This window comes from Taudactylus pleione, unplaced genomic scaffold (assembly GCF_031769625.1).
Source record: "Taudactylus pleione unplaced genomic scaffold, aTauple2 ptg000609l, whole genome shotgun sequence".
NCBI classification, from domain to species: Eukaryota; Metazoa; Chordata; class Amphibia; order Anura; family Myobatrachidae; genus Taudactylus; species Taudactylus pleione.
In genome coordinates, this window is record NW_028285011.1 from 15,037,816 (window position 1) to 15,065,473 (window position 27,658).

Below are 27,658 nucleotides of genomic sequence, written 5' to 3' on the forward strand. Positions count from 1 at the left end.
GACATTTGGCCGACATTCCTGTGTGACTGGATCATGCAGCCAGCCAAGAAACTGTGCATTCTGGCTGGACCAAAATGCAATATATAGCACTTATCCTTGTGTATCAATGCCTTTTTCCCTATAGATTGTAAGCTTGCGAGCAGGGCCTTCCTACCTATATATCTGTCTGTTATTACCCGGTTTTTTTTCTATTAATGTGTACAATTGTAAAGTGCAACGGAATATGCTGCGTTATATAAGAAACTGTTAATAAATAAATAAGAGTCATTCTTTTTGCACATTGCCTGCTTCGTGCAGTGTACACGCTCTTTGTCAGCATGCATGCAGTGTCATTGTTCAGCATACTCGTATAGCTGAATTGAATATATACTTGGCACAAAGAGCTCTGTGCTGCTGCTACAGAATACAACTGACTGTGGCCTAGCATTAAGTCTCTGCAAATATAGGTCACATACCCACATTAATGGCTGCTCAGAGAACCACCTCAAATCATACATTTTGTGACACTGTAATGTATTCTAAATATACATTACTATATAAAAATATCATTACAGTGTAAGAATCCAGTAAGATATTTTTTGACTGGAAATAGATTTTGCTAAACTTCGCAATATATTAGAATAAATATAGAATCCATACTCCAAATCATTGTATGTTCTATTTTAATAACAACTACATCATGTTGACCAACTCTCCTGAAATGTCTTGGACAGTCCCGAATTTTGGGGGCTCTCCCGTACTCTCAAAAGATTGTGCCAGACTCTCACATGCTATCCACTTTATGAGTGAAGTGAGCAGCCCAGATAGTGTAATTACACGATTCACATTAAATGGTGGTCCCACCCACTACTGTAAAATGCAGCAAATTTCAGCTTTGATCAGCGGGGTGGGTGGAGCCACAATGACATTGTCATGGCACAACATCCCATTTGCACATTGGACCTACTGTAGTTGCTTTATAGAACTCAGAAAGTACTGTACATACTGTGCATTAAATCAACTAATGGACCAGGAGTTCTACTTAAGGTGCAAAGTAGTTTTACCCTGATAAATTTAATCTGTTTACGCTATTAAACACAGTGAACACATATGATATTTAGGGAAATTTATCAAAGATAGGGGTCTATGTACTAAGCCTTGGAGAAAGATAAAGTCGTCGGAGATAAAGTACCAAACAAACAATCAGCTCCTGTCACTTTACAGACTGTTTGAAAAATGACAGTTAGGAGCTGATTGGTTGGTACTTTAGATGTACTAAGCTCTGAAAAGTGATAAACTGGAGAGTTATAGACCACCAACCACTCAGCTCCCAACTGTCATTTTACAGGCTGTGTTTAAAAAATGACAGTTGGGAGCTGATTGGTTGGTGGTTTATCGCTCTCCAGTTTATCATTTATCAGAGCTTAGTACATCTGGCCCCATGGCTTATTATATAGATCCCAGTGTCTCTGACAAGAGCCTGTCCATGCAAAATGTCAGTTATATCGTAATCACTATCACTTTACTGCTGGGTCCTGGCACTACACATGTACAAAAATACTGGGGATGCACCACAAGCACAAGTGTAATGCCCTGCTATGTGAAATATTACACCTGACCATGTGCATCAATTCTGCACTGCATGTGCCTGTCATGTCGGCAACCTCAGCAGCTGGTCAAGAGGACAGGAGCAGGTCACATGATCAGGGTCAGGTGGTAGGGAAGTGACAGTTTGAAGCTAGTGGCAGTTAGTCCGGCCACAGCGATGCTGTGAGTTGGTGCTGAGGACAGTTTTTCGAAGAGGTACCTCAGGCGGAGGCATCTGTGTTCAACAGCGCTCCTATCAGGTCTGCAGAGATCAGGACTTTGATACAGGCAACTGATCTGAGGGATACTAGAGCTGCCGAGGAACGGAGGGCTGAGGCTGACCCAAAGTCTAAAGGTGCATACACACTAGACGATATGCTCCCTGAGCGATATCGTCTAGTGTGTCCCCGGCAGGCTGTGCTCAATGTCGTTCATGACATTGAGCACAGCCGCTGAACGATATCATTAGCGATATCGTTCAGCACCGGGCTCTCTCCCCCATTCCCTGACATGCAGCAACCTGACGAGGTCGTCAGGTTGGCCTGCATGTCAGCGCGATGAACGATGATGACGAACGACCCGCGGGAACGCGCGTCGTCATCATCGTTCATCTTTTTTGTGTTAAAAATGGACGATAAAGTGGACGACTGAACGATAACGATATCGTTATCGTTCAGTCGTCCACTTTAATCGCCCAGTGTGTACGCACCATAAGGTGGGAGTGGCCAGAGAATTGATCACAGGAGCCGCTCCACCCCTCATTGTATCTGAGGCTTCATCCTATTCTGTGAGAGTTGAGGTAAATTGTCCCATCCATACAGTGCAGTGCCCCAGTGACTGGCAGTGGGGGAAGGCTGTAGTTTACAGGCAAAGTTTTCACCTCAATATTAAAAGTGGATAGTGACACAACTGTATCCCAACAGTGACTTTGTTTCAATAAGGAACTGCAGCAACTTATGAATCACAGCCAGTTATCAGCATGTGACAATAACAAAAAGTAAATGATAGTAAAGTATGTGCACCACCGCATCAGCTATTTAGTTGCAGCTAATAGGACTATTGTGATAAATGGTGATCTGGACTTTCAAGACAGCATATAAGCTTATAAGGATCTAAACAAAATGTATTGCTAGTATTGTTTTACATGTGCTGCAAAGTGTAACTAATATAGTGAGTAAGTAAAGGTAAAAGGAGCAGTTATAAAAGTTAGCAGCCAAGGATATAAAAACCAATAGAGAGTAGTGTAGTTAATTAATTTATACATTGTACTGCAGAACTGTGGAGGTAGTTTGTATATTTGTTTAACTGAAATACAACATTTAAAAAGAACAGGTATCCCAGCATTGAAGTCCTGAACAGGAGTTAAATAAACTTTTCTTTTTGCTCATAACAATTGTCGGTCACTGAGCTTGGGGTAATGGTGGGGTCCTTGCCTCTCTGCCATGGTGTGGTCTTAGCTAAGAGTTGCCACAGAAGGAAGAAGTGAGGAGGTGTCTCCACTACAGAGGTAACTCCAGCTTACACCCACTCCATTAATTATCCTCACCTTGGTGGAGTACCACACAAGCTTCAAGCCTGCTGGGGAGAGATCAGAAGATACCTCTATGACAATGCTCTTCCAATAGTAGCTAACACTATGGGCTCTATTTATTAACATTATTTTTACTAAAATAAAGTGAAAAAGGGTATTTTCACACCCTTTTCACATTATTTTAGTATCATCTGTATTTACTATTTACTAAAGGGCAATTGGAGTAGAATTCGTAAACTTCTACTCCAAGCCCTAATTATCACATATTTTCAGTAGTCAGATTGCATTTCCAATAATTGTAATGGGAAATGCGATCTGCCCGGGCTTTTACTTAAAAAAAAAAAAAAAAAGTGAAAAAATACTGGGGAAGCCCTGTGATAACACCACCTGGAGGTGGCGTTATCCAGGGTCTCCCCCAGTTACCGGACTCCTGCTCTGCTCTAACGGGCAGAGCAGAGCCCAGAGCCGGCCCCAGTGATCAGCTGTGTAGTCTAAACAGACCACAAGCTGATAACTGCTAAAACAAAAGTAAAAAAAAAAAACAAACTTACTTGAGTCCAGGGCTGGTGATCGGAGCTCCGGTGATGTCCTCCCTCTGGTCAGATGGTCTACAGGCTCCTGCATTGTGACCCGATCGCGGGGCGTGGGGGGGTAGCGGCGGCCGGTCGGCACATCAAAAGTAGTGATATGGCTGTGGATGGGATTTGCAGGGACAGAGCTTTATCGCAAACTCTGTCCCTGCAGGGGATTTTGATAAATCCTTGTGATATTGCGCGAATTCACAATGCGAATTCAGTCGGTAATATCACACTACAATCTGCATTTTAATGCAGATTGTAGTAAATAGGGCCCTATGTGATGTTATTAGCTATCAGGTCTACGCTATTCAAAGCTCAGTAAACTGACCCATACTGTGTTGAGCAGGTTTTGTTAAGGCATTACTTAAGGTGCTGGGCATACTAATGTTGTTTCCACATTATTTTAGCTTTAATGAATAGACCCCCAAGTCTCAAACCATTCTGGAGAAAGTTGTACCTGAGAATGGTCCGATTCTGTTTCTTCAGAGGGGACAGGACTGAGGTCTGCAGCTGATTTGCACTGATACACTAGGCCTTCAGTACCTGGTAATAACTCTGATGCCGACAGTTTGGAAGTTGATAAATCACTATGGGATAAGAAATGAGGAACATTGGCGATGTTGAGACAACAATCTGTTTTTTTCTCTTGTAATTGTTGCCTGGGAAATTTGAAGTTAATTTCATCTCCAACAATATCATCAATAATTTCTGGTCTTTTGAATTCAATTTGTTGACTTGGCCATTTCTGATTCTGTATAAAGCTTGCATTACACCCTATGGCATCTTGGGATTTGCTTGACTTCAGTATTGTCCATCCAGGACTCTGGATTGACACGTGAGAAAATATACTTTCAACTGAGCCTCCTATCCTGTATTTAGACTCCACTTTCATTCTGTCTTTGTGCCCCTGGTTCTTTTGCATGTTCATGAATTCTTGGGCATTCTTTCCCATAAATATGTTCTTGGCACTTTCATTGTCTAAATAAATCTTTTTTTCAGGGTGACTAGCTATATCCAGTGATAGACACTGGGCATTGGGAGCCTCTGTATTCATAAAAGGCTGACTCACAATTGTATTTGTGTCCATTCTCAGTCCTCAGTGTTAGCCGATGTAACAATCTGCCTCAAAATGTAATGGCTATTAACACTGCAAAAGAAAAAGAAAAAACATCTTCATAAACCATACAATTGTATATAGTCTTTCATGTTAACATAATTAGTGTGATTAAAAACTAGACTAGGGAATACTGAAGTCAAAAATATTGAGATGAGTCCACATGAATAATGATTTTAAGTGAGTTTAGAGCAGGTGTAGCCAACCTCGGTCCTCGTGAGCTACCAACAGTTCACGTTTTCCAGACCACTTAGCAGGTGCACAGGTGTATTCATTACTAACTAACACATTTGAAAAGATCCACAGATGGAGCTAATTATATCACTTGTGATTCTGTGAAGAGACCTGGAAAACATGCACCGCTGGTAGCTCTTGAGGACCAAGACACTAGTGGGTATTTGGTTCAGAGTGTAGTGCACAGCAATATTACTGCCAGCGTAATTACTTATGGTTAGAGGTGCCAGGTCTTATATACTCATTGTTTATTTGATTTGTCATATTTATATTTATTAGCAGATATATAACATATTACCCAGTGCTGTACAGAGAATATTTAAATCATTCACCCCAGTCCCTGAACCATTGGAACACAAAGGTATGCCGAAAGGGGAGGGGGGGAGGAGTGGGAACTAATTACCTGGGCCCGCGCTTGATGGAGGGGGTCGGCAGGAGCCTGCGTCTACAACCTGCCCCCGCCTCCCTTACCTGTCATCAAGAACAGCCTGTGCCTCCCCAGCCCAGCACACGCTGCTGTGTGCTGGGCTGTGGTGGAACAAGGGAGGCTGATGCCGCTGATCAGTAGAAGCAGTCTCCTCTGGCTGTGTGAGAGGGGGGAGCAATCCTGACTCAGGGGCAAAGGGCGCCACCCCTTGCAGATCGCTGCGCTGCTTCAAGGCACAGCAAATATTTTTTTTTTTAATTTTTAAGGAGGCATGGTGGCAGGGACGCCAGCTCCTGGAAGAGCAACAGTGCCCGGAGCATCCTCAAGGTGCTTCGGGGGACTATATAGGCTGCGGTGTCCATGTCTGGAACAGCACCGCTCGCACACCCCTATAATAGTCGAATCAGGTAATCACCACCACGATTTTGAATGATCGCAATCACTGTAATAGTTTCCTTACATATATTTTTATTAAAGGTTGACGTACTTTAGTTCTGTACAGTACTAACAAAGAGATCCCAGCAAAAGAAAAATAAATAAATAGCAATACATTCTATCAAACAGCAGAATAATATATAATATAAAAGGAGGATATTAATATATGATATACTTGTGCCAAGTAAAACCTTCCTTTTAAACCCCTTATTTGTCAATTGTCAAATTGTAATTTTGTATGTTTAACATTTTCGTTGATTTTTGTTATAATACATATAAAATTTATATTTCATTACACTTTTATTTGAGGTAACTTATTGTCTCTCTTTCTTTTAATTGCTAAGCTTTTATTACCATGCCCCTTTTCTCTATCCAAACAGTGATTTTAGCTGCTGAATTGAGAAAGAGAAACTGTAGCTACTTTTTACAACATGTAAGGACCAAAAAGTTATTTGTTTTAATAATATAATCCTGTTTCCAAACGAATCCTTTCTATCCGTGTTAAGCAGTATTTTACATGATTTTTTGTTTTGGTTACATTATTTGTTTAATTGTTCATTTAAGTTGATCTTAGCCTTATATCTACATCATTCCTTGCAAAAGGTATGTATAGTTCTTGCATTCCCGTATTCCAGAGAGCTAGGCTATATACAATTTATTTACTTGTTTTACTTTAAAAAGTAACTCTGAAAAAATGTAGTAAAGTACCGGTATATACTATGTTATGTCTACAAAACAGTAAACCATCTAATACAAAATGTTACAAAATAACAACACAAAAACACAACCCCAGTTTGCTTGGATGTGTGAAATGATAGTGTGTCCTCCCTAAAATCAGGTGTCAATGCCCTTTGGTCAAATGTCCAACTGTAGCTCAGTCTCTTACATACAGGAATAATAAGCAGGACATACAGCTGTGGCAGGTGAAATAATGCCAGACATAACTGATGAAAACAGTAGCACCAGCTTGTCTTCTTGAATAAATAAAAGTATATAATTAAGAGTAATAAAGTATTTTTTTACTTATTTACAGTCTCCATGGACGGTCTCTTATCTTAAAACATTCTGCAGTATTTAACTTCATCACATGTAACAAACGACAAATTATTTACAAGTGTATTACGCAATTTTGCTGCAATCTCTTTTTAGTGTATTTAAATTGTGTGTTTTCTTGTCCCTTCCACAAATGTGTGTGCGCTGTACATTACTGTTTGATCTCCTTTTAGTTTGTGCCAGGCTATGTGAACTTAATTAGAAACTGAGGTGGGTGATGTCAATTCCATATTACCTCAAACAGTTTATATGCATACATTTCTCTAATGTTAATAATGTAACATGTAATAGATTTGCACTATGATCTGCAAATGCCACAAAAGAATCATATACAACTAGCATATTCAAGTAATACAAATATTATTGTTCTAATTTGTGACAAAGTAAAGCAGTGTGTGACAAAAAATGTGGTGGTGGGGGGAGGGGTATACAGTCAGTTATACATAGCAACACTATGGCAGCTGCATATACTGTAATAGTAAAGAATTATTTGCTATACATATGTGAATTTGCTATAGAACATACAAAAATCCCAAAAAAACAATTACAACATTTTTTTTGTCTATAAATAGCTAACTTTCCTAAATGTAACACGAGCTCATACAGCTATAAAGTGGTATAAATGACCATGCATACAATTCATAAATGTACTTATTGCTATTTACCTGATGTAGGTGCAAGTTTAAACAAGTTACGCATCCTTTAAGTAAAAAAAAACTATTAAATAACTATATGCCTATTTAGACTATTTAATAAAGTACAAACAACATACCTATGCATTGACTTGTTTGCAGAAAAGTTAGGAGAGTGGAATTCTAAATCAGTTGCACTTTCATTAATAACAATCCATTTACTTGGGCTTTCTTATTTTCCAGGCTGCAGTTGATGCCAGTAAGTCCATTAGGCCGACTGCTCCTTCCTACAACAACTGAAAAGCTCCTGAGTGACAGGTATAAAGAAAAAACTTGGCCCAGGCTGTAGTCCTTACCTGTAAGCCGGTGTTTAGATGTTATAAATGTACACACAGAAACAGAGGGAAGGAGCTGCAATCCAGGCGGCAAGACAAGTTTGACCTGAGTGGTCAACAATACTCAGGCATAAGTAAACACCCTGGGGCATCAAGCCTATTGTCATTTATTATACTGTTCTTTATGTTTTTTTTTATTTTAAATCTGTTTATTCAAGCTACTGTATACCTGCAATGCACATGGGTGTGTCTCCAGAAATGTTCTGTTTATTTTCTGTGCTCAGATATTCATGTGAGCTTTATACCAAGCATAACCTTAGTGCACCTGCAGTCAGTTTACAACAAATAAATATTAAAAAGAGTATAAACATTTCTGTATACATTGCTGCCATGTGCAGACCTAGCATACACACAAAGGGCCTGAGTCGGACGCAGCTCATTATAAGGCCGCAAATGGCAAGCTTAAGAAAACTGCGTGTGCACAGAAGCAAATGTACTCGTTTGTGGTGTTTCTGGGCGATTCAGAGAAGACGGATTTTGATCGGATTTATCTTTGCGTGAAATGGGCTTCTCTGAGCGATGCAGTTGCATGCAAGAGATTTGTCCTGGAGTGCTGTTGGCATGTAGCTAGAGTTCCGTGCTGTGTTGAGTTGCACACACAGCAAAAGAAAGCTTCTTTCTGATGGTTCTCTTACACCCATGCATGGGTCAGGTGCAAGTGCCGATACTAATGTCGCTTTGGAAGAAAAAATAGGCACTAGCCTTACGGATATTGACATTAGCATAAGGTATAAAGACTCGCTTCTGTGGTTTCCCGAAAAATACAGCCACTTTGCAGACGACTCAGAATCAGGCCCATTGTATCACAGCAATGTACATATTGTTTGAATAGCTTGTACAGAATCGTCTCTACTGTTGTAAAATATGGAATTAGAGATTCCTTCCATTTTACATTTAAGACTGAAAAATATCAAAATCTGATTGCTGATCAATAAACCCCTCATGCAGCATCCAGGGACCTTCTACACTCTGTAAAGGTCCCCCCATCCCATCACCTCTGCTTTGGTGCTCTCTTCCCTGTGTCACTGTCCCTCTCCTCTGATAGCACTTTCTCCCCTGGGTCTCTGGGCCTCATTCAGACCCGGTCGCAAGCGCCAATGCGCTCGCAACCATGTCGATGGACCCCACAGAGCATGCGCACGATGGAGCCGGCTCCGTCGTGCGCATGCGCGAGACACGGCTAGCAACGGGCGCTCAGTCGCTAGGGGTCTCGTAGCAGACGGGGCGAGCTGTCGATGTTGAGTGACAGCTCGCCCCGTTTGCTGGGCAGGCCGGGGGTGTGCCCGGCCAAACGGAGGCGTTCCAGTCGGAACGCTTGCCGTTTGGGGGCGGCCCCACTGACATCATTGATGATGTCAGTGGGGAACTTCCTGCTCAAACAGAGCAGGAAGTTCCCTGGGGCTTACCAGTGCCCAGATCCAACCCTAGGGTCTGGTCGTAAGCCCCGATGGTCATCACCATCGCGACCATCACCCTGATCGCAAGCTAAGCTGTGGGAGTTAACCCACAGCTTAGCTTGCAACCTGGAGGTAGCACTTCAAAACAAGAAGTGCCCGTCCTCATTCAGAATGAGCGATCGCTTCTTGCGATCGACTCTGAATGAGGGCCACTGTCCCTCTCCTCTGATGGCACTCTCTTCTCTGGGTCTCTGTCCCTCTCCTCTGATGGCACTCTCTTCTCTGGGTCTCTGTACCTCTCCTCTGATGGCGCTTTCTCTCCTGAGTCTCTGTCCTTCTCCTGTTATGGCACACTCTCCCCTTGGTCTCTGGGCCTGATTCAGACCCGGACACAAGTGGCCGTTCGCTCGCCCGCCATACGAGCAGAAAAATTTTAATTCAAGCGCTCGCTCGCATGTTCGCTCGTAGCTAACCTTCCGCCCCATATTCTCCCAACCCCTCCTCTAGCTAGCGAACGTTCAAAATAGCGAGCGTCCGTCTCCTCTTTGGTTGCATGGAGCGCTCGCACAAGTCAATTCCGGAAGTGGCCCTGTCAGTTTTCGATTACCTGCTATTTCATTCTGCAAACATACTTGAATCGATTACTGGCAATCACTATATTAATTACCTTAATTGTTATTCACATGTTTGCAATCCTGTTTTTTTTTTCAATGTCAATAAACTTTATTCTTGTTAGTGTGTGTCATTTGTTCCGCAGAATACGTACGGTTTGACCAAGGGGATGGTTTTTCTAAATTAAAAGTTTGTTTGAATGCTACTATTGTTTTGCGTTTTTTTTTATAGCCAGATTTTACTACTTTAATTTTTATATTTAAATTAGCTTACGCATGTCACTGCATCAAGCCTATCATAACTCACATTATATTTGTAAGGGTGTAGGTCACATGACTCATACAATAACCAATAAAATTCTTCCTGTTAATTTACAAAGTACATTAGCCAATCAAATTTTTTGTAGGACCTTTATTAAAACTGTTTTGTGTAAAAAAAATCATAGCCATAATGAGAGCCACCGCTTTTTGTAGGCGTGAGCTACTGGTCCTCACTGAGGTGATGGACTAGCGAATAATGGATCATCCGCCCCCCATCGCCAACCTCCTGAAGTGGAGGGCCTACACGGAGGTGTGCCGCCTGCGTTCCCTCGGCTATCGCCGAAATATAGGCCAATTGGAACGCAGGTGGTCGGATCTGCGGCGCAGATTACCACGCCTGCTGGCCCTTTTGCGTCTCCGGATTGCCCAAAGTAAGTCTTTCTGTGTATGTTTTTCATTTTGTATTTTTTTTGGCTCATACCTGCGTGTGCATGTTTACAGTATATCCCTGTTGGTTTATTTTGGACATACCTGCGTGTGTATGTTTACAGTATAGCCCTGTTGGTTTATTTTGGCTCATACCTGCGTGTGCATGTTTACAGTATATCCCTGTTGGTTTATTTTGGACATACCTGTGTGTGCATGTTTACAGTACATCCCTGTTGGTTTATTTTGGATATACCTGCATGTGCATGTTTACAGTATAGCCCTGTTGGTTTATTTTGGCTCATACCTGCGTGTGCATGTTTACAGTATATCCCTGTTGGTTTATTTTGGACATACCTGCGTGTGCATGTTTACAGTATAGCCCTGTTGTTGTTTTTTTATTTTTGGATAAAAAAAAAAGTTAATTTGTAATTAAAAATGATTTTCACCATCATTTAGGGGCAGAGCGGAGACTCAGACGTCGCCGACGTGGGGCTCGTCCCCTATCCCCCACCCAAACATCCTCTGCCACTCTTCCCAAAATTCCCCCTCCACCCCAGAACTTGCCGACCGTCAGTCCCCTCCCTCTCCTCACATTACCATCCCTCCAACTTCCCCCTCCCCTCAAACCCACCCTCTCTTTTCCTCACACTCCACTTCATCCCACATTTCCCCTCCTCCTTCCATGAGCCACTGGCCCACGTCAGATGAGGAGGAATTCGGGGCTCCAGGCCCAGTCAGCAGTGTGCCCGGTATGTTTACATTTTAAATTATGCTTTTTTTTTTATTTTTATATTTTGGTTGATATTATCTTTTTGCCTGTGCAGTTCAAAATAGTAAAGTAGTTCAAATGTTTTTTATATATATCTTTGGGAAACAATGTCAAGGATGTTTTCCCCTTACACATATGACACATGTCCAAACAATCACACTTGTGTCTTTCTTGTTTACGGTACCAACAAATGTCGTAGTTTTGCTTAGTTTTAAATCTTTTTTTTTGCGTTTTTATTTCTTCATTTTGGGCCCTTATTTGTTTTAAATCTTTTCGTTTTGCATTCCTTTTGTTTTGGACATGTTTTGGTAACTGATGTTTTTTTTTTGGGATAGTCTGAATTTTTTGTTGGTTTTTAAAATCTAAATGAAGGTGTCATTTTAGTAATCCGCAAATTTTTTTAACCCACAGAGGACCAGAGGCGTAACGAGGCAATTGCTGGCGTATTGCTGGATCTCAGGGGACATGTCATTGCCATGCTTGTGGCATTGGACCACCTTTTGGCGATCCTGCGCCACTAAGTTTTTTAATAGCAAAAAACAAATTATCCCAAAAATAAAGGTTTTTTTAGAATTATTTAAGTCTCATTCCTTGTCTGTAAATGTTAGATTGTTGAACCTTACATAAGTCTACTATTTGTCCCTGAGTTTTTAAGTAATGTAAATTTGTTTGTAGAAAGCTCAAGTAAGTATGTAAGCTTACACATTAAACACATAACAATACCAATAGGTTTGTAGAAATAACCTCAAAAATCGATTATTTTTTGGGGGGGTAATGTAAAAATTAAAGCTACCTGCTTAGGCCTAGAATTGAAAACATACTGATTCACCATAATACCTTTGGTGTTTGGTTTTAGCAACAAAGCAGGGTACAAAAGTTTACAAATTATGAAATTACAGTATTAGGCATTAAGCAAGTTTGCATTTTTTTTAACAGGTTACACTTGGTTGTAATTTACGAAGGAAATGGTTGGTTAACGTAAAAAATAAATTTAATGCACACAAATAATAAACACCATGTGAATTGACACAATAAATTCACACATTGAAAACACACACAAAAGTCCAAACAACACCAAAATCCACCCAAAATAAAAAAAAAATCAGGAACTGTTTGAAGAAGTAGCATGCCAACATGAATCCACAAATGAGAAGAAATCATTGTTCCCGAAGTTATATCCAATGTGTCCACGTAAAGTAATTTGTGTTGATCAGGTAGTATGCATGTATTTGTATGGTCATTTTAGGGAATAAAACAAAAACAAAAAAAAGTTAAAAGTGTACATTAAAATATTACATGTCTACATTGTGTCAATTAAATTAATTTGTGGAAATAATTACCTAAAAAATCTTGCAACAACTTCATCGCATATGGCCCCCCCACATACTGACCTCCGACCAACCTCGGGGGGGCCTTCCTCAGGCAAGGCATCCTCTGGCTGCATTGGGACACCACTCCTTATGGCGATGTTGTGAAATATCCCACACAGGACCACAAATTTTGAAACCATAGCCAGCAAATACATGAGGTCGCCACCAGAGCGGTGGAGGCATCTGAATCGGCCTTTTAAAAGGCCGATACAGCCACCAGGCAGGTGGTGGAGTGCTGTAAGTGTGGAATTATACTGACTTTGTGGCCCTGGTGTGGGAACCAAATAAGGAGTGAGCAGCCAGGGCGTGCAAGGGTAACCACTGTCTCCTGTGAAAATATAAAAAACAACATCAGGACCATTGTGTACCAAGCTTTGCATTGGTTTCAACAGAAGGTGTCAACTTACCCAGAAGTCACGCATCACCAGCTTGTAGGTTGTTTAATTTGTGCCAAATCCCTGATTGCCGGATGACGAAGGAATCATGTGCACTGCCTGGGAATTTGGCATTCAGGGACAGGATCTGGAGGGAGGCATCACATACCACCATTACATTCATCGAATTAAAGTGCTTGCGGTACCTAAATATTGCCTCCAGACTTGCTGGAGGCTGAAGTGGTATGTGAGTGCCATCCACAACCCCTATGATGTGTGGGAAGCCAGCAATTTGGTAAAAATTAGCCTTCACCACATTAAGGGAACCCATATCCAATGGCATTTTAATAAAATGATGGAGGTGTTTAAAAAGTGCATCCATCACTGCCCTCAGGATCCTTGAAAAGGAGGATTGGGAGATTCCTGCCACTATTCCCACGGTGATTTGAAAGGATCCTGAGGCACAAAAATGTAACACCAACATTAATTGCGTAAGTGGTGATATTGCTGTTGGACTGTCAATTTGCCGTTCAAGAGCACTCTCTATTAATGAGAGAGTGTCTATGATGATTTGTGGCGGAAGACGGTAGCGCCTTAACACCTCATCATCTGGCATTCCAAAAAGGGTGACATGTGTTCTATATATCTGGGGCCTTGCACGCCTACGAGGCCTACGCCTGGGACGAAGTTGAGGTTGGTCGGGTTCTGGAACCATGGCCAGTATAATACGACCAACATCAACCTAAAATGTTAAGCCAGGTAGTTATTGTTTTAGACAAATGTGTGAAGAAAAATATACTTATCTTTTCAAAGAAAACCAAAGATTCTTACCGGCCTGGGTCGTGTCATGTGAAAATCCACCTACATTTCAAAAGTAGAAAATATTTTTATGATTAATTTAATAAACTAGGAATTAAGCCAAATATAGTTGTCGAAAAATTAGAGAAGGGAGCACACATTAGTTCGCAAAATAGTACGCTACATTTAGAGTTAAGACATGATTTTACACAGAGCAAGCACACATTAGTTCGCAAAATAATACGCTACATTTAGAGTTAAGACTTGATTTTACACAGAACAAGCACACATTAGTTCGCAAAATAGTATGCTACATTTAGAGTTAAGACATGATTTTACACAGAACAAGCACACATTAGTTCGCAAAATAGTACGCTACATTTAGAGTTAAGAAATTATTTTACACAGAACAAGCACACATTAGTTCACAAAATAATACGCTACATTTAGAGTTAAGACATGATTTTACACAGAACAAGCACACATTAGTTTGCAAAATAATACGCTACATTTAGAGTTAAGACATGATTTTACACAGAACTAGCACACATTAGTTCGCAAAATAGTACGCTACATTTAGCGTTAAGACATGATTTTACACAGAACAAGCACACATTAGTTCGCAAAATAGTATGCTACATTTAGAGTTAAGAAATTATTTTACACAGAACAAGCACACATTAGTTCACAAAATAGTACGCTACATTTAGAGTTAAGACATGATTTTACACAGAACAAGCACACATTATTTTGCAAAATAGTACGCTACATTTAGAGTTAAGACATGATTTTACGCAGAACAAGCACACATAAGTTCGCAAAATAGTACGCTACATTTAGAGTTAAGACATGATTTTACACAGAACAAGCACACATTAGTTCGCAAAATAATACGCTACATTTAGAGTTAAGACATGATTTTACACAGAACAAGCACACATTATTTAGCAAAATAGTATGCTACATTTAGAGTTAAGACATGATTTTACACAGAACAAGCACACATTACTTAGCGAAACATATGCTAAGACCAACACATCTAATTTGTTAATTAATAAAACCAAAAACACTTACCAAAAACAGACAAATATCCCAAAGTTAGAAAAGGTCACTTGGTCACAGCCAAAATAACTGTTAAAGAAAAAATAAAAAAAAATTAAAAAATTTGAAAACAATTTAATAATAAATATTTATGGGAATTATTGAAATACTTACTTAAAAATAAAAAAAATAAAAACAAAATGAAACGCAAAAATGCTAACGTAAACAAAGAAAGTAATAAAAAAATGCTCCTTCAAAAAAATACCAACTACTCCTTCATGAACCAACAAACAAAGAACCAACCACTACACCGAGAAACCTCCAACAATCCAACAATCCAAAAATCCAATCCTCGAATGGAGTCACACCAAGCCATAAATAGTCTTTATTTTCCCGCTCAAATTAAGGACGGACAATAGAAGCGCACAAGGAATGATGCGGCTGAATAATGCTGACGCATGTATAAAAATGTCACTGAAGGCCAAAATCGGTCTGCTACATTGAGAAAAGACAATGAGTACAGAGCAGCAAAGTACTAGCCAAGAGGCGCCATGTAATTATTTTTAAAATTATGTGAAAATGCTTTTGTTTAACATACATTTTGAAACATTTAACTTTAATTTTTTTTAAACCATTTAAAAAAAAGGTGTGTAGGATGCCATGGAAGAGGCTGCTGGGCCTAGTAGGCAAACTAGGGCCAAAAAAAAAAGGCAGCCACAATTCACAACAAAGGAGATGGAGGTTTTGGTGCAAATGTGCAACGACAACCTGGCACAGGCAACAAGGAATATGGGTGCAACCCAGAGATGGAAACTGTGCAACGACATAGCCAGTGCTGTCAATGGGGTGGGTGAGTTTGAACGTTCAACCCGGGAGGTCAAACGCCGGTACGTAAAAACTACATTTGACTAAAAAGTGGTTACAGGTCCAAATACTGCAGTAATAATGCCAACTTTTTAACCAACAGATGGAGCGACTTCAAATATCGGCTTAAACAAAAACTGGCTGATAGGGCTAGGCATTCAGGGGGAACAGGTGGGGGTCCCACCCCTGTGTCACTTGAGCTCACGGATTTGGAGGAGCTGGCCCAGGGGTGTGTGCAGGATGAGGAGGTGTTTGGCGTGTTGAACATGGATACCGACATGCCAGACTTTGCGGCTCCTCATGTTGCCCCAGGTAAATGTTGTAATGTTAACAACTCAGAAATGTGTTTTGTAAAATATCTCGATTTTAATTTTACTCTTTTTTCTCAGACCCGCTCGCAGGCGCAGGATGCTCGCAAGCGGGTTGATGGAGCCCTAATGTGCACGACGGAGGGAGCTCCGTCGTGCGCATGCGCGAGACCCGGCGAGCGACGGGGTAGCCGTCGCTCGGGGTCTCGCACCAAAGGGGGCGTGCTGTCGATGGTGAGTGACAGCACGCCTCCTTTGGTGGGCATGCCAGGGGCGTGGCTGCCAGACAGAGGCGTTCCCATGGGAACGCCTACCGCCTGGGTCCGGCCCCACTGACATCAGTAGTGATGTCAGTGGGAGTGATTTTGGCTCCGATAGAGCCAAAATCACTCCAGGGCTTGCGGCAGCGAGACCCTACCGCAGGGTCTCGTCACAAGCCCAATGGTTGCGATGGTCTTGACCATCGCGACCATCATCATGGACGCTCGCATAAGCTGTGGGTGGTAACCCACAGCTATGCGAGCGTCCAAGAGGCCACTCCAAGTTGAGGTAGGAGGGCCCTGATTCAGAGCGAGCGCTCTGGTCAGAGCGTCCGGCTCTGAATCAGGTCCTGGGACCGATGATGTGGAACTGATGATGAACTGAACAGAATAGAACTGGAATTGATGATACTGAATAGATGAGTAGAATTGGTCTGGGACCGATGATGCTGAATTGATGAGTATGGTCAGTTTGAGACTGATGATGCTGAACTGATGAGTAGAATCGGTTTGAGACCGATGTTTGGAGTTATCGGATGGAACCGATGTTTTGAGATATTGGATGTGACCTATGGGCCTGATTCAGAGCCGCTCGTAAGTGGCCGCTCGTTCGCTCTGAGCGATGTTCGCACAACTGCGCATGCGTATGGGTTGTAATACGCATGCGCAAACCAGTCATTGCAGTCGGAAATAATGTGCTCGCAAAATAGCGAATGCCTGCTAATTTGAGTGACAGAATGAGGCGTTTGTGGGTGGTAACAGGGGAAGGTGCTTGAAAACGGGGAGTGGAGATCCGAACGCAGGCGTGCCAACAAAGCAGCGTCATCGACTACGTCACTTGGTTGTTTCTTAGCCTGAACTGTTCGCATGATTGCGGTAGGAAAATGCTACCACAAGCACTGCGAGCAGTTCATACGCCTTTCGATGTACTCAATTAATCTAATAAATAGCGGAGATGACGTAGGATGCGAGCGGCCAGGGGGCGTTTTTTCAAAAAAATAGCGAGCGTATGTTTCGTTTGCTCGTTCAGACATAGAGGCGTCAACAGACTGTAAAGAGCGAGCGCTCTATTTAAATATCCGGCCCCTTTTTCTGAATGAGTGAGCGCAAATAGTGTCCGGCTCTGAATCAGGCCCTTTGGGCCTGATTCAGAGCCGGACGCAATTAGCGCTCGCTCGTTCAGAAAAAGGCGGTGGCTATTCAAATGAACCGTTCGCTCTTTGCGGTCTGTTCACGCCTCCATGTCTGTACGAGCGAACAAAACTTGCGGACGTTTATTTGAAAAATACGCCCCCTGGTCGCTCACATCATACGTCATGTCCGCTATTTATTAGATTAATCGAGTACATCGATCAGCGTATGAACTGCTCGCTATTCTTGTGGTTGGTTTTTCCTACCACTATATTGCGAGCAGTTTTGACTATAAAACAACCAGGTGACGTGGTCAATGACGCTGCTGTTTAATTATGCACACCCATAAAACGCCCGTTTTGACCTTTAAGCATGCCTGCGTTCTTAATTCTACTCCCCGTTTTCAAGCACCTTCCCCCGTTACCACCCACATACGCCTCATCCTGTCACTCAAAGTAGCAGGCATTCGCTGTATAGCGAACAAACGTTTTTCGGCCGCACTGACTGGTTCGCGCATGCATATTATAAACCGTACGCATGCGCAGAAGTGCGAACATCGCTCGGAACGAGCGTACTGCCGCTTACGAGCGGCTCTGAATCAGGCCCTATGTTTGAAGGTAGTAGCAAGTCTCAGTGGAAAAATCAGACTGGAGTACTAGATGAAATAGGAGACATGTACAACCAGACTTGGAACTGGAATGGCATGGACTGGAACCGCTCAGATACAGAGTACCTGGGAGCTCAGCTGAAGCTGTAACTTCAGCAGAAGCGACGTTGTACTGGCAATGGGAGCCAGTCAGGAAATGGAATTTATAGGGGTGGATCCCCAGGGATTGGATGCTGCGATCAGCTGGTCTGGGAACAGCGCTCTGAGTGGAGGAAGAGCGTCAGGTGACCGAGTCCAATATGGCTGCGTCCATAATGTGGTTTTGGAGGGAACTCTGGTGTGCAGCTTGTGTACCATCATGCTGAGGAGACACACTGTGTCAATGAAGGAGTCAGGAGCGAGGGTCCTGGATGTTCAGTCTCCTCATCCACAAGCATCGGATGTTGGCAAGACCTGACCTAGGGTGCAGAGTTTAACCTGCCGGGAGGTGTTCACCAGTGACCCCTCCAAGCGGGATATGGGTTTCAGCTGCACTCGGCAAGCAGGTCGCGGTCCCCAAGTCAGGGATCCGATGCGTGTGGGAATAGAGAAAGACACACCGCTTTGGCCCACTGAAAATATAATCTCTGTACCACTAGCTTCAGGAGATGTTTCCTGAAGAGGTGCTGTCGCAGACCAGAGGGAGAGAATCCACTGAGTAGGTTGTGCAGCTAGCACTGGAGGGAAGTGAGGATATGCTGCAGTCACTGAAGGAGAGTGGTGATTGCACCAGTTTGGATGACGTGGTTTCTGTACACTGATGCACGAGGATATTACACTGGTAAATAGCACACAGGCAGGGATGTTCTGTAGCACTGCCATACAATGATAAGGCTCTTATAAATACCAAAACAGGATAAAGGTGTTCTATCACACTGCTGCACAAGGATATGGCACTTTGTAAATAATACACAGGAAAAGGCACTTGAATTGGCACACACAGGCAAGGTGTTCTGTAGCACTGCTGTACAAGGATATGTAAATAGCAAACAGGCAAAGATGTTCTATCACACTGCTGCACAAGGATATGTAAATAGCAAACAGGCAAAAATGTTCCATCACACTGCTGCACAAGGATATAGCACTTTGTAAATAATCACTAGGACTCAGTAAATAAGAGATGTACAGAGCATATACTGGAAATACCACTGGGAAGAGTCTCTGGAAGATTCCATGTGAAGCCTGGACGAAGCAAACAGCAACCATCTGGGAATAACAAAGTTGATCAGGCAATTAACTGTTCACCTGGAGTCTTGTTTATACCCCCAGGTAGCTGTCCATTGACTGACACAGCTACCACTGGATAAGGATCCATCAGGTGATTCAGCCAAGATGGCTGTGCCCATGAGCATTGCTGCAGGAACTCCAATATGGAGGATTGAGTGACAGTCACCTGGGCCCCGGGGAGAATACTCATGCTAGTGAGAAGCCGGAGCTGCATTAAGTAACAGCTGATCCAGGGAGAATAGTCAGTAAGTCACCCACTGCAGTACCTGACGTCTCACTGCTCACGCTAGTGAGGGGAAGCCAGCGCTGCATTAAGTAACAGCTGATCCCAGGCAGAATCCTGACAGTACCCCCTCCTTTCAGGGTGGACTCCGGACACCCATAAAGGTTCGGCTGGAACTTCTCGTAAAGACACAAACATCAGCTATCTATCACAAAAAGTGAATATCTTCCAGATAATCTCTAAAACTCAAACCTCAAGATGCGAGGAAGTTTCCAAAACCAGTGAAAACTGACAATGGGATTTAGAATCAATTTGTCACAGAAAGGTTGGTCCAAATATAAAGAACGCAAGGAATTCATTGATTTTTCTTTCTTCTACTGGATCATTTTGGACCATTCGAAGGAGGAGAAGACAGTTTGAGAAAACACCTTAATGGGATCTACTGAAAATGGTATTTCATCATGATCAAGGTTGTAAGCAGAATGTCAGGGCTCAGCCGGGGATCGGCTCCCCCTTACCGCGCCGCCGGCTTCCCCTGTCATCCTGGGTGGTCGGGCAGCTGGCGGGCGGCGGGGGAGAAGCTGAGCATTCTCCCCCCATGCAGTGGCTTCCTGGTGGGCTGGTATCTGGCATCGCAATTCCGGACATGGGCGCCGCCATGACAGTCGGCCCATGTGACAGTATCTTCTTCCCAGGATAGGTGAGTGATCAACTGATGCTGTGCATCTATCAAAGGGTTCCCCTGGGTATATAACTGTTCCACAGGTTACAGGAAGTTGCCTGAACAACGGTTGTCTCCTAGCGTGCCTTAGTGAGTTCCCGGTCCAGGTTCCTAACCTTCCTTACAGCAGTAGTGTTACTATTTCTACCTGTGTGCCTCCTGTCTCTAGTGAACATCCGTGCAGCAGTGTATACCATCTCTACCTGTGTGCCTCCCGTCTCTGGTGAATATCCGTGCAGCAGTGTATACCATCTCTACCTGTGTGCCTCCCGTCTCTAGTGAACATCCGTGCAGTAGTGTATACCATCTCTACCTGTGTGCCTCCCATCTCTAGTGAACATCCGTGCAGCAGTGTATACCATCTCTACCTGTGTGCCTCCCATCTCTGGTGAATATCCGTGCAGTAGTGTATACTATCTCTACCTGTGTGCCTCCGGTCTCTGGTGAATATCTGTGCAGCAGTATATACCATCTCTACCTGTGTGCCTCCCATCTCTGGTGAATATCCGTGCAGCAGTGTACACCATCCCTACCTGTGTGCCTTCTATCTCTGGTGATTTCTCAAGTAACCGTGAGTCTCTCTCCACTTGAATTTCTTATTGATATTTGATCTACGTGTCAAGGTATAGTTACTGTACGGTTAGGGTTATGCTAGTGCCTATCCAGGCATAACCTCTCTGGGCCACGGGTATTGTGTCTCTATTCCCGCAGGGCTTGGGTACCTGGTCAAAGAACCGCGACCTGCTCACGGGGTGCAGCTAAGCCCAAATCCCAATTGGAGGGGTCACTGGCGAACACCATCCTGTGGGTTAGATTCTGCACCTTTGCCCAGGTCTCGCCAACACTCAAGACCTGTGGATGGGGAGAACATATATCCAGGCCCCTCGTCTCCGTTTCCTCCCACAACCTAGTCCCACCATGTCTCCTACTACAGTCTCAGACGTGACAGTTTGTTCAGGTCCAATGGAGGCTGCAGGATCCCAAGGTACTGGGTCACTACAAGAGTTGACCTCTCGGATGGACAACCAAGAGGCGGCCCAACAACAAGTGGCTCAGTATTTACAGGAGCTCTCGAGGCAACTGGTTTCTATTCAAACCACGTTGGCTTCTATTCTTCTGGCTCCTCTGGCTGCAGCTCCTGCACCTTCTCCATCAGTTCCTCCACTGGTGGCTCCTACCCCCAAACCCCGACTCCAGTTAGCTACTCCGGATAGGTTTGACGGTGATCCCAGGCGGTGCCGCGGATTCATCAACCAATGTGAGATCCAATTTGAATGCCTTCCCCAGAATTTTCCCACATCTCGGGCGAAAGTGGCATATGTGATATCACTGTTAACAGGAGCAGCATTAGGCTCGGTCTCCCCTCTATGGGAATGGGCTGACCCCATTGTATCTACTTATGAGGAATTCGTTTTAGCATTTAAGAGAATTTTTGATGAGCCAGGCCGTTCTGCATCTGCATCTTCTGATCTTCTCCGTGTGCGTCAGGGCACACGATCCGTAGGGCAGTATGAAGTCCAGTTTCAGACCCTGGCATCGGAATTTAAATGGAATGAGGAAGCTCTTAAAGCATCCTTCCTTCATGGACTCTCTGAGAGGATGAAGGATGAACTCTCCTCCAGAGATTTGCCAGAATCCTTCGCTGACATTATCTCTCTCTGCATCAAAATTGACCTTCGTCACCGGGAAAGGTGGGCTAGTAGGGGAAGAGGTGAACGTCTACCAGCTCCTTCTTCTGCTGCCATTCCGCCTATGCCCACCTCAGCTAGTGAAGAGCAACCGATGCAGGTCAATAGAACCAAACTCACCCCGGCAGAGCGCAATAGACACTTCCAAAATAAATTGTGTATTTATTGCGCTGCACCTAACCACATTCTGAAGAATTGTCCTCTACTTGCGGAAAATGCGAGACCCTGACTGAAGAAGGGAGCACTCAGTTGGGGGTCATTCTCAAGCCATCCGAATTATCAGAAAGTCTTCTAGTAGTGTAGCATTCCCATAAGTCCAGGACAAGAAAGGTCCATGCTTTAATTGATTCAGGAGCCGCTGGGAATTTTATTGCAGAAAAATTGATTCACACTTTGGGTGTTCCAGTTGTTCCCCTACCTAATAAATTGTAACTGTCTGGTCTAGATGGCAAAACTCTGGTGGGGCTACCCATTTCTTCGCTCTCTGATCCTGTGACTGTCCGAGTTGGATGTTTACATCAGGAAATGCTGTAATTTTTTTGTATTACCCGAATCCTCCTATGAGCTGGTTTTAGGATTGCCCTGGTTGAAAAAACACAATCCTGTCTTCGACTGGGATGCTATGCAAATCCTATCCTGGGGCTCACATTGTTTTCAAAATTGTTTGACCAAGGTCATTCCAGTATGTAACCAAGCAACGGTTTCCAACTCAGCTAAGAAGTTCCTCCGTCCTGAGTCTCCAAGACACCCCCCCCCAGCCGGGGTTGCCCGAGGCTTATCTAGTGTTTGCTGACGTATTCTGTGAACAAGCCGCATATGAACTTCCTCCGCATCGACCATGGGATTGCGCTATCGATTTACTTCCCGGGAAAAGTCCTCCACGTGGCCGTGTTTACCCCTTGTCCGTGCCAGAGACCGCGGCCATGGAAGAATACATTAAGGAAAACCTTGCTAAAGGGTTAATTCGGCCCTCTTCTTCTCCTGCAGGGGCAGGTTTCTTTTTTGTAGGGAAAAAGGATGGAGGACTCCGTCCTTGCATAGATTACCGAGGCTTAAATCAAATCACCATAAAGAATCGGTACCCCTTACCTTTAATTTCAGAACTTTTTGACAACGTCCAAGGGGCTCAGATCTTCACTAAGCTGGATCTAAGTGGCGCGTATAATTTGATTAGAATTAAAGCTGAGGACGAGTAGAAGACCGCGTTCAATACCAGAGACGGGCACTTCGAGTACCTTGTAATGCCCTTCGGTCTTTGCAATGCACCAGCTATTTTTCAAGGTTATGTCAATGAAGTCTTCCGGGATATTCTTGATAAATTTGTTGTGATTTATCTCGATGACATCTTAATTTTTTCCAGAGATTTACAGAGCCATCGTCTTCATGTACGGGAGGTATTGTCCCACCTTCATGTTCATCACCTCATTGGAAAACTATCCAAATGTATGTTTAATCAAACTTCGGTACCTTTTTTGGGTCATATAATCTCCGGGAGGAGTCTCCAGATGGATCCTGATAAACTAAAAGCAATCTCTGAGTGGCCCCTGCCTACTTCTTTAAAAGGTACTCAGCGCTTCTTAGGATTCGCAAACTATTATAGGAGATTTATTCCACACTTTTCTACGCTGGTAGCACCCATTACCTCCCTCACAAGGAAAGGAGCCAATCCTTCTAAATGGTCTGTTCCAGCAGTACAAGCCTTTCAAAACCTAAAAAATGCCTTTTCTAGAGCTCCAATCCTCTGCCAGCCTCAAATAGACAAACCATTCATTGTGGAGGTGGACGCATTCTCTGTTGGAGTAGGGGCAGTATTATCTCAGACTGCTGAAGACGGGAAGACATCCCTGTGGATTTTTCTCCTGTAAATTTTCTCCTGCAGAAAGGAATTATATTATAGGTGACCAAGAACTTTTAGCTATGCGTTTAGCCTTGGAAGAATGGCGGTATCTTCTTGAAGGGGCTAAATTTCCTGTCACGATTATTACAGACCATAAGAATCTGATCTATCTGCAAACTGCACACCAGTTGAATGCCAGGCAGGCACGATGGTCACTTTTATTTTCTAGGTTTAATTTAAAACTTCAGTTTCGTCCAGGTGTGTTGAACAAAAAAGCTGATGCATTATCTCGCTCCTACTCAAGTAGTGTCTCTACCACCTGGAAACATTTTTGTACCTACTAATTTACGCAAAAAACTACTGGTTTGTGCTCATGCATCCTTGTTCGCAGGTCACACTGGAATCACCAAAACCTACCAGTTCTTACTTCGATCTTACTGGTGGCCTACCATGAAGAAGGATGTCAGGGAGTTTGTCCTGTCCTGTATTAAATGCGCCCAACATAAGACTCTACGTAGAAAGATGGTTGGTCCTCTACGTCCCTTATTTATCCCAGCTGCTCCATGGACCCACATCTCAATGGATTTTATTTCTGAATTACCTCGGTGCAAGGGGCATAACACGGTATGGGTGGTCGTGGATCGCTTTTCTAAAATGGCACACTTTATCCCGCTGGTTGGCCTTCGTTCAGCCCCTCAATTAGCAAAAATTTTTATTCGAGACATCTTCAGATTACACGGTCTCCCAAAGGAAATAGTCTCTGATCGAGGTGTTCAATTTATAGCCAAATTCTGGAGAGCCCTATGTAATACTTGTGGAATCAAACTGAACTTTTCCTCGGCCTACCACCCACAGTCGAATGGTCAAACGGAAAGGGTCAATCAAGAGCTGGAGACCTTCATTAGGCTCTTTGTGTCATCCTCCCAGGATGATTGGGTGGACCTCCTACCCTGGGCAAAGTTTTCTCATAATTTTAAGTACCATTCTTCCTCTAAATCCACTCCTTTTTTTACAGTTTTTGGTAGACACCCACGAGTTCCAGATTTCCAAAAGCTTCCATCTATGGATGTCCCGGCTGTAAACCAAGATATCCAATCCTTTTCAGTTTTGTGGAGTAAAATTCATAAATCATTAAAGTAATCTTCAAAAAATTACAAGAAATTTGCGGACAGGGGACGTTTGGCTGTTCCACTGTTGAGAGTTGGGGACAGGGTTTGGTTGTCCTCCAAGAATATTCGGTTAAGAGTACCGTCCATGAAACTCGCCCCACGTTTTATTGAGCCATATCGTGTCCTTAAGGTAATCAGTCCAGTAACTTATAAATTGGAACTTCCCCCTCAAATGAAGATTTCAAACACTTTTCACGTTTCTCTTTTACGACCTCTGGTGCTCAATCGTTTTCAGAGTTGTTCTCCTAAATTACCTCAAGTTAAGACGTTACAAGGCACTGAATTTGTGGTGGAGAGGATCCTAGATTCTCGGCACAGATTTAACACCCTTCAATATGTCATTGATTGGAAGGGCTACGGCCCCGAGGAAAGGGCCTGGATCAAAGCCTCTGATGTGCACGCTCCGCGACTAATCCAGAGTTTTCATAGGAGATTTCCAGATAAGCCTGATGGGTGTTCAGTGCCCACCCTGAAAGGGGGGGGTACTGTCAGGGCTCAGCCGGGGATTGGCTCCCGCTCACCGCACCGCCGGCTTCCCCTGTCATCCTGGGTGATCGGGCAGCTGGCGCGGCGGCAGGGGAGAAGCTGAGCCTTCTCCCCCCATGCAGTGGCTTCCTGGTGGGCTGGTGTCTGGCATTGCAATTCCGGACATGGGCGCCGCCATGACAGTCAGCCCATGTGACAGTATCTTCTTCCCAGGATAGGTGAGTGATCAGCTGACGCTGTGCATCAATCAAAGGGTTCCCCTGGGTATATAACTGTTCCACAGGTTACAGGAAGTTGCCTGAACAACGGTTGTCTCCTAGCGTGCCTTAGTGAGTTCCCGGTCCAGGTTCCTAACCTTCCTTACAGCAGCAGTGTTACCATTTCTACCTGTGTGCCTCCCGTCTCTAGTGAACATCCATGCAGCAGTGTATACCATCTCTAACTGTGTGCCTCCCGTCTCTAGTGAACATCCGTGCAGCAGTTTATACCATCTCTACCTGTGTGTCTCCCGTCTCTAGTGAACATCCGTGCAGCAGTGTATACCATCTCTACCTGTGTGCCTCCCGTCTCTGGTGAATATCCGTGCAGCAGTGTATACCATCTCTACCTGTGTGCCTCCCGTCTCTGGTGAATATCCATGCAGCAGTATATACCATCTCTACCTGTGTGCCTCCCGTCTCTGGTGAATATCCGTGCAGCAGTGTACACCATCCCTACCTGTGTGCCATCTATCTCTGGTGATTTCTCAAGTAACCGTGAGTCTCTCTCCTCTTGAATTTCTTATTGATATTTGATCTACGTGTCAAGGTATAGTTACTGTACGGTTAGGGTTATGCTAGTGCCTATCCAGGCATAACCTCTCTGAGCCACGGGTGTTGTGTCTCTATTCCCGCAGGGCTTGGGTACCTGGTCAAAGGACCGCGACCTGCTCACGGGGTGCAGCTAAGCCCAAATCCCAATTGGAGGGGTCGCTGGCGAACACCATCCTGTGGGTTAGATTCCGCACCTTTGCCCAGGTCTTGCCAACACTCAAGACCTGTGGATGAGGAGAACATATATCCAGGTCCCTCGTCTCCGCTTCCTCCCACAACCTAGGCCCACCATATCTCCTACTCCAGTCTCAGACGTGACACAGAAACTGTGTTGTAATTTAACATTCTAATCGAATTCTTATTCTTTGAATGACCAATCTCCTGAGGTTCACCATCAAAAGCTGAAGCAGAGGATCCAATACATATGGTAGGTAACCAAGGACCAGAGGGGTGAGAAGGAGTAAGATGAACACAACCCACTGTTATAGGTATAATCTCATTCTTGCTGTCTAACTCTAACCGAGGTTGAACTTGCTTAGAAGTGATGTGAGATGGAGACAAAGAAGTGACATTCTTCATTGTGGTTTGTAGATCTTTACTATGCAGATTCTTAGCCACTTGTTTTTCCTTAGATCAAGATGAATTGGAGGACTGAGAAGTAGCTGTATTCTTGGTGGAATCAGTAAGATGCTTCGGAAGAATGTCAGAAGTAGACCATCCATTTGGAATGGTGTCCAAAGGTGGATTCGTAGGAGCAAACATTTTAACTACAGTACTACTGAATGATTACAAATTCAAGAGTATAGGATCTTTGGACTCCATGAATGGTGTAACCCATGTTAAAGCCTCACCTCTGAAGCTGGTAAGAAGGAATTTAACAATGTTAGTAGGAGTGATACCACATGCTTGGTCTTCTTTCAGAATGGTTTCATAATGCTTCAATAATGCAAAATATTGCATCAAATCTAAATCAAACTCAGGAACATCGGAAGAGTTCTCAGTAATGGGAACTTGTAATGCATGTTCAGAAGTGGGTAAATGGAACTCTGTAGCTGGGATAGAAAGGTCACTTAGAACTCCCTCTTGATGTGCCACACAAAACACCCCATCCTGTGGCATGAAACATGAAACTCCACCCTGAGGTACCACTTCAAATAACTCCTCTTTGGATGAAAAATGTGAGACCCCCTCTTGGGTTACGACACTTGAAATCCCCTCCTGGGGTTTGAAACTCAAATCAGAGGTCCCTTCTTGTGGGTGGAACTTGAAGC

At 43.6% G+C, this 27,658-nt stretch overlaps 1 protein-coding gene across 2 annotated transcripts in view; it reads right to left on the reverse strand.

The window, feature by feature from the left end:
* LOC148480667 (uncharacterized) overlaps positions 1 to 27,658 on the reverse strand; it is a 149,649-nt gene that overhangs the window by 77,499 nt on the left and 44,492 nt on the right. The window contains exons 1-2 of one of the 2 annotated variants that reach the window (XM_088454078.1): positions 7,711 to 7,792; positions 4,133 to 4,822 (exon numbers count right to left, since the gene is read on the reverse strand). In XM_088454078.1, the coding sequence (XP_088310204.1) occupies positions 4,133 to 4,762 (630 nt within the window). In that variant the 5' untranslated portion in view covers positions 4,763 to 4,822; positions 7,711 to 7,792. Of the gene's footprint in view, positions 1 to 4,132; positions 4,823 to 7,710; positions 7,793 to 27,658 lie in introns of those variants that run through there. The other variant, XM_088454077.1, reaches the window with a different exon arrangement.